This window comes from Manis pentadactyla, chromosome 1 (genome assembly GCF_030020395.1).
Source record: "Manis pentadactyla isolate mManPen7 chromosome 1, mManPen7.hap1, whole genome shotgun sequence".
NCBI lineage: Eukaryota > Metazoa > Chordata > Mammalia > Pholidota > Manidae > Manis > Manis pentadactyla.
Window position 1 is genome coordinate 64,042,763 of NC_080019.1, and position 8,064 is coordinate 64,050,826.

The 8,064-nt window shown below is 46.0% G+C and overlaps 1 protein-coding gene across 1 annotated transcript; it reads right to left on the bottom strand.

The window, feature by feature from the left end:
- Window positions 1-645: 645 nt before the first annotated feature.
- Window positions 646-7,514, bottom strand: CCR5 (C-C motif chemokine receptor 5). Its single transcript, XM_036883309.2, has 2 exons — window positions 5,260-7,514; window positions 646-3,675 (listed from the first exon to the last, which is right to left on the bottom strand). The coding sequence occupies exon 2, from the start codon at window positions 3,662-3,664 to the stop codon at window positions 2,609-2,611; it is 1,056 nt and encodes a 351-aa protein (XP_036739204.1). The 5' UTR covers window positions 3,665-3,675; window positions 5,260-7,514; the 3' UTR covers window positions 646-2,608.
- Window positions 7,515-8,064: the final 550 nt, after the last annotated feature.

Genomic DNA, 8,064 nt, shown 5'->3' on the forward strand with positions numbered 1-8,064 from the left:
CTACTTGGAGCACCCGACCTCACCGAGGATAAGAGACTCATGCACATCGTGGTTATCAACGGCAATTAAGCCAAGTGATGGGAGGGATGTTAAATGGAAGAAAAGCAAGTTTTATAGCAACCAGCCTCACCCTCATGCAACATGTGTCTGCGACTCAGAATTGCAGATAAATGACCAGCCCATAATGTTTTTTATGCCTCTTCTTCATTTTCAAACACAGAGAACTGGCATATGCTTAGAGACACAACAATTTTTTCTTTCTTTCTTTCTTTCTTCCTTCCTCCTTTCCCTCCCTCCCTCCCTTCTTTCCTTCCTTCCTTCCTTTCTCTCTCTCTTTCTCTCTTTCTTTCTTTTTTAAAAAAGGTCAATTCTCTTGCTTGAGTAGTAGAATTAAATCAGAAATTTAAAGCTTGCAGCATCCGTGGTTAAAAAGCTCCATTCTTGAAGGTAGCATCTATAAATACAAATTATTCTGGCAACTTAAGCCAGGGAAGGGGTCAACTTTTAAAAACATTTAAAAAGAAATACAGTTCTGTGTGTGTGTGTGTGCGTCTATGAAATTTTCTACTACTTACAAAATGTTCTCACAATTTATGTATTATTGTCTAAATATGCACTTGCCTGAAAGAAAAAGAAAACAATTGATTGTTTTAAAGGGTGGTTTTTATTAGGTACATGTTTTCTTTCAAGCAATTTCTAACTTTCTATATACATAAGAATGTCATATATATATGTGTATATATCTCTATATATAGACATACACACACACACATGCACACACATACACACACACACACACACACACAAAATACCAGAAGGTCTTAGACTTGACCCAGAGGCTAGTGTCATATGCTATGTAAGTACTCTCAGCAACCTCAGGAGCAAAAGAAAAGGCACTTGCAGTCATTTTGGGGTGACAGCCTCCCTCAAGTTTCCTATTTCAGAGCTTGAGAAAAGTCGATAGCACCTCTTATTTTTCTGCCACCTGAGTCTCTTGAGTGACCCTCACTCCTTTATGTTTTGTTACCTAATCTTTATACAATGATCTTAGCTACCCCAAAGTTCAAAGCAATCCCAGGCATGTGCAAGACAACGAAAGGAGCCACAGAACGTAGCTCTCTCTCTGAAGTGACCAAACCCCAGCGTCTGGGGGTGTGATCTGTCTGGAGAAGACCCTGAAGGCCCCCCTGCTAACCTGAAACATGAGGTTGCTGAACTGCTTACTTTTTGTGGTTTTTAAAGCTTCTGTTCCCAAATGAATGTGGCCCTCCTCTTCTCTGCCTATTGATGGACAAATCTGGAAAAGGACCCTTGAACGGTGCTGTGCTTGGGCGGGCAGAACCAGGTTGCCGCAGCCTCCCTCACTTCAGGGCCTCTTTGCTCAATGTTTGTGCAGCTCTGGATTTTTATTACTCAGTCCTCACCAGGATCTCACAGCTGACTTAAACGTGTTCCTCCTGGAGATGCCTTGGTACTTGAGCTGGGGCAGGGACTGCTCTGAGGGCAGGAGGGCGGGAGCACAGCCCAGCTTGTGTCTACACAAGGCTGTGTTCAAGCTCACAACACTGGACCCTTCCTCTTCCACCGACCTCTCCTGTTCTTGACCTCCACTTTCCCCTCCCTTCATGCTCAAAGTCTCTTGGGGGCATCTCCAGTCTGCACACTGGAAGTGTAGGGGTTCTTCTGACTCCCTTCCACAGACCCTCCTTCTAACTGCTGTGAAAACACACCCCCTCTCCCGGCCCCAGTGCCTCACCCAAATGGGGCCTCCCGGACCTGCCTGCATGCAGTCAGTTTCCTTGCCCCAAACTCCTGCTGTCCGGGTCATCCTCAGGCCACGGGAGGAGCCTCAGCAACAGTGGCCAGGGCGCTCCCTGCTCTGCTCTCTGACTTTCATGGGTGCTGCTTTCCACGCTGGCCAGGACCCAGCCTGCCCCTTCCTCTGCAGGGGCTTCCCCAGCCAGCTGCATGTCTTCCTACAGCCAAACACTGCCCGGGCGGTGCCTGCAGCCTGGAGCTCAGCTCGACTCCTGCTCCACCGGCAGATGATCCCCTGCAGATACCCTCTCGTTGAGGAAGCTTTCCAGCTCTCACCAGGCCACAGGGTTCCCACCTAGTCCTGAACATCTGTGGAGCTGATTCTCCACACCCGGGAGGGGAAATCATGCGTGGAAGATGTCATTTCTCAGCTGATCACATTCATGTCTTTTCTCCCCACAGCAAGACAAGGACCTACTTTAAGCACATTTGCAACCTGCATGTTGCCTTGCACAGGTAAGAAACTATACAATATATTTCTTGATTAATTCTGTTATTCCCATGCAGGTAGCCAAATTCAAGAATCAGGGGACTTTTTAAAATAATAAACTTTTGCAATAAGGGGAGAATTTGCCAATAAACTGATGTATGTGGCAGGGAGCAGAGAAGGTGTCTATTTCATCAAGATATATTGCTTTGGCTGTCTGGAATGGATGGGCTTAAAAAACAGCTAATGTACTTAAAAGATGTGCCAAACAGGTGGATGCATCTTAGTCCCTTTATGACAGTAACTTCCTTCCTTTAAAAAACCACTGCCACCCCCAGGCTGTGTACAAAAACCTAGTCCATGTCACAAGCCAACAGAGATTTCTTGTTCCCCAGAGGATCGAGTATAACCTGAGCTTCGCTCGGGACCCTCTCCCTGGAAGAATAGACAGCGCTTGCAAAAGTGTCTGGTGATGTGCTTTCGGAAAAACCTCAAGAGGTAGTTTCTGAACTTCTCCCCGACGAAGGCGTAGATGATGGGGTTGATGCAGCAGTGCATCATGCCGAGGGTCTCCGTCACCTGCATGGCTTGGTCCAGCCTATTGGAGCTACTGCAATTGTTCAGGCCAAAGAATTCCTGGAAGGTGCTCAGGAGAAGGACGATGTTGTAGGGAGCCCAGAAAAGAAAGTAAACAATCATGATCACAAAAATGAGCCTCACGGCCTTGTGCCTTTTCTTCTCATTTCGACACCGAAGCAGGGTTTTGAGGATTCCCGAGTAGCAGATGATCATGACCAGCAGCGGCAGGACCAGGCCCAAGATGGTCATCTTCAGTGTCTGGAAATTCTTCCAGAAATGATACTGACTGGGTGGAAAATGAGGGCTGCACGTATGGTGAGAGCCCTCTTTTTGGGATCTGGTGAAGATGATTCCTGGGAGAGAGGCAAACACAGCCACCACCCAGGTGACCACACTTGTCACCACCCCAAATGGGACCGTCCTGGCTTTTAAAGCAAACACAGCATGGACGATAGCCAGGTACCTGTCCATTGTCAGGAGGATGATGAAGAAGATTCCAGAGAAGAAGCCTATAAAATAGAACCCCGTCAAAAGCTGACACATTGTATTTCCAAAGTCCCATTGCTCTGCGGCATAGTGAGCCCAGAACGGGACGGTGATGAGGAAGAGCAGGTCAGAGGCGGCCAGATTGAGCAGGTAGATGTCAGTCATGCTCTTCAGCTTTTTGCAGTTTATCAGGATGAGGACGACCAGCACATTGCCCACAAAACCAGAGACGAACACCAGTGAGTAGAGCGGAGGCAGGAGCCTGGCCGCGATCTGTCTCACGTCAGCTTTCTGGCAGGGCTCTGATGTGCCATAATCAATGTCGTATAATGGACTTGACGTTTGATAATCCATTTTGCTGGACCCTGTGAATAAAGAAAAAGAACTCTTTTATAAAGTCTTAGAATGTACTAAGTGGTCTGCCATGGATGCAACCTGTCTTATTCATTAATAGGTTTTGAAAATTGATACACGGATTTCTACATTTAACTGAGGTCCTCTTTTTTGACCCAACAATGAACTTTTGTAGTGAAGGGAAGGTTTGCTGCTAGCTTTTCTGCTCAGTTGGGAAAATTCACAAAAGTATCATCTCCCCAAAGAAAATCTGGTGTTCAATAGCCACATGGAGTAAATGAAGCTTTGGTAACAATTCCAGGAAACAGAGCCAAGCACCATTCAGTGCTATCTCACAATCTATGCTGAAGCTGCCATTCCCAGGAGTCAGCTTACACAGAACATGGCCACAACATAGTGCTAGTACTAATGAACTGTTCCCAAGGGCAGTCTGTGTGCCAACTGCTGTTCTAAGCTTCACCTCCATTCATTCCATTAATCCTCAAGGTGATCCCACCAGGCAGGTCATGTTATTGTCCCCATTTTGCAGAAAAGGACCTTGAAGCACAGAGAGGATGAGTAACTTGCTCAAAGATGCACAGCTAGGGAGCAACTGATTTTGAACACTGGCAGCCTCCACTCTTATCCACCATGTCACCCTGTCTTTCTCTCCTTGGCGAGAGAGCTAAAAAGAGCAGGCCATCAGCTTGGTGCCGTGGTGTGATCAGAATGGAGTGGGCTCATGCCCAAGAGTCCTTAAGGTCACAGGAACCAGCAGCCAGTTGTAGAATCCAGACTGCCGTTCTCACATTTTCTCTAGTTCCTGAATTTCTCTGACTAAGAACTTCCACACATACACAAGAAATGGCCAAGTGGAAAATGTCTCATCCACCACCATACATTCTGGGTTTGCTCAGTTCCTTCACAGCCCATTGGCTTGGCCAGTCTATTTACATTCCACTGCTTAACTGAGAATTTTCTCCAGTGAATCCTTGTGAGTCTCAAATTGCCTATATCTCAGATAAGGTGGCTGGGAGAAGCATACAGAAAATTTCACCTTTAAATTCTGAGCCAGAAAAACAGTCATACACTAAATGTGCTGAGGAACTGATATATTAAAGGAAAACTTTATTTGATATTTTAAATTTGATACAAATTTGGACAATATTTAGGCTTTCCTCTTTCATGGGAGAAAAAAAAACCCTAAAAATAAGACTCAGACACAACTTCTGGTTGGCACATATTCAGAGGGCATCCCACTGGGGAGGTTGATTAGTTCTCCTTCCCAGAAGATAATCTCTGCCAAGATTTTGGCCAAGAATCATCTTTCTGAGAAATCTTTCTTTTGAAGGTGAGGGTTTAAAAAAAAAATTATTATAATAATATTGTTCCCTTTAAAATCTTTCATTCACAATCATGGTTTGTATCTTTGATGTTATCACAGTCTGAAACTCATTCTAAATTTTAAATCTTCCCTTATCTTAAAGATTATATTTTAAGATAGTTCTGCGAGCACCTGGCATTTGTCTACTCTCTGCCTGGGTTTCCTGTAAAGGCTCCTACTCATCACAGAAGCGGGGGTGACTGACAGGCGAGGCGGCTACGAGGCGACTTACCGGGAGAGTTTCTTGTCAGGGGAACGGATGTCTCGGCTTCTCTGACCAGCTGAGCTGTGCGAATCAAACTATAGACAGCATAAAAGTAGGAAATGCACAGTTTCTTTTGAAAGGGGGGGGGCGGAGTTTTAATGAATAAGTATATTGCAGGGGAAAAAAGTCAGAGAACAGTTCTTTTTTTAAATTGAACTTCAAAGAGGCTGGAGAATAGATCTCTGGTCTGAAAGGTTATTCACGGGTTTCCCTGGTTACTTGATTTTCTGCTCGCCCCCAACTACACGGAGTCTGTTACAAAACAGAAAGAGTTGAAAGATATTAGAACATTCACATCCACCTAGTCAAAACTCCTCATTTTACTGAAAACAAAACCAAACTGCTGTTCCAGAGGCAAATGACTTGTACAAGACCACAGGGCTTACCCATGGTGAGGTTAAAAGGCGAGAGATTTGGATTCTCTTACTGTTTGCCCTCAAGAAAAGCCACCTGAAACCCGGTTTAGACTGAAGGGGGAGTACGTCACTGCAAACTCATGCTCCCCTTTATCCACACTCCTCCGTCCCCCTTGCCTACCACAGCCCACACACATATGCTCACACCCAATATGATTTTTCTTTGTAAACTAAAACAATGGGCTGTCTTAAGGGTTTTCACTATAGATTCACCTGCGAGCTAAACCCGTTGCCCACTTTTCCCCGGATTGTGTATCCAGTGGGGCACGTCATTATGATCTTCCACACTACCTATTCCCTCTTATGCAGCCTCCGAGCCCAGCAGGCATTTATGAGTGTGTGCACCATGCCAAATACATAGGAGGAAGAGACCCTCACTCCAAGGGTGCAGACTATCTGGAGCCATGAGAAATTTTAAACAGAAAATGGGCAACAAATGACAGGAGAATGGGGTCAAGTTCAGGATTATATGATAATATAATATACTGTCACTTCAAGTTTTCTTGATGTTGGTTATTGGTCTAAAAACCTGTCACTAACAGCACAGCTGAGAGCACGGTGCAGAGACGCAGCCAGCCACAAGAGCGCCCCCTGGGGGCCCCTGTTTCCTCCGATGGAGACAGAGTAAGAAGTGCTGGCTTGTGACCTAAGGGAAGGCAAAGGCTAAGCAAGTGGCCTCTGCAGCCCGACTGCTGAGCTGGAAGCCTGGGCCTACGCTTAGCTTTCTCATGTGTGCAATGGGCTGAATAACCATAGTTGCTCCATGGTTTTGTTGGCAGGGTTCCATGAGGCATCCACATCCAAAATTTGGCACAGAATATACACTCAGTAAACAGCAGACTCTTAGTTCCTCATTCAGAGATCTTTCTTAGGGAGAGTTTACTTGATGGAACTCTAAGTTGGCTCCCTGGGGTCCTTGTCTAAAGCAGATGAGTGTTGGCAAACTGGAAGCTTCAAGGGTGAAGCTAATAGCTGGTGCTTAGAGAGTAGGAAGAAAGGACTGCCAAGGAAAGCCAGATAAGCCCAGAAATAGGCTAGCTATCAAGAACCACCCCTCACTGGGTGTATGTTTGTGTTGCAACAGAGCCCGATAACTGGTGGTTATAACCAGGAGAGTGAATCATGAAAAAAATATTCAAGTCTATCCTGTCTGTGCAATCTAAGAGGCAATGAATGACTAAACTGGATTCTGCTGACAGGCTGCTGGGTTCAAACCCCAGCTTCATCATTTACTACTTGACTGTGAACAAGTTTCTGAAACTCTCCAGGCCTTCATTTTCTTATCTTAAAATGGGGGCAAAAACCGCAAAACACAAACTATTTGATAGGGCTGTAGCCAAGATCAAATGATATAACAAGTGTAGAGTCTTTCACAGATACTTGCCCACTGTGGGTTATTTAAGCCATTGAAATATGCTTTATATTTCACAAAAATATGGGTTCACAAAATTGGAAGCAAATACATCAATGAAAAATTTCACAGAATACAGGAGTAACTTAAATGCAGTTCTGGTTCTTTGAAGAGCAACCTCGTGTTCACTAGTAATACACTTGTGTAGAAAACTCTCAGCTGCTTCTGAACAAATGTTACATTTCTGCGTGTGGCAATGGTTGGTTCTTGTTTCTTACTTTCACCACGCAGAGCTGGGGCTCTGCCCTGTGCCCTGTGTGTCCACCATCAGGGTGGCTGAGGATGTGGCAGCACTCTCACCCTCAGAGGGCAGCGTGGAGCGGTGGAGCAGGCGCCGAGTCACTCAGATCCTGCTGCTGACTCGCTGTGTGCTCCTGGCAAGATATTTCCCCTCTCTCTAAGTTTCCATTTCCTCATCTGTCAAGTGATGTGCTAGACCTTTGGGTCCCAAAGGCAGCACTCTCGTCTTAAAGGACTCCATGGTCAAGTTGGTGTAGAAAATACATATCAGATGGGAAGCAGGGTGAGGATTTCCAGGCTGAAACAAGGAAGCACAGCTTAGTAGGGTGTGTCACTCCCTTTCAGATTTTGGGGTCCAGAAGTGAGTACAGGTTACCTCCTGGGAGGGGGGTTCATCCCAGGGAAGTGGGGGCCCATGGCAGCTTCTTCAGCATTTAATCAATGACACATTGTTCTGGATACAGCAACAGGCAGCAAACTAGCAGCTGGTCGCTGTGGCTGAGGTCCCTGGCTCCTGTTTCTCCTTCCTCCGGCCCTCCCAGCTCGTAGGGCCCTCATTCTCGCATGTGTGCCAGTCAGACCCCTGCAAGAAATGATCTTTTTGACACTGGACTCCATGCCCATATTGGAGGGTGTCTTGTGCCAGCCCTGGTTTTGGGCAGATGGCCACGTGTTGAATAGCTGCTCCATGTCCAGTCACTGCTC

What these genes read in the sequence shown, in the direction of transcription:
- CCR5 (XM_036883309.2), bottom strand. Translation starts at nt 3,664, where the DNA reads ATGGATTATCAAACGTCAAGTCCATTATACGACATTGATTATGGCACA.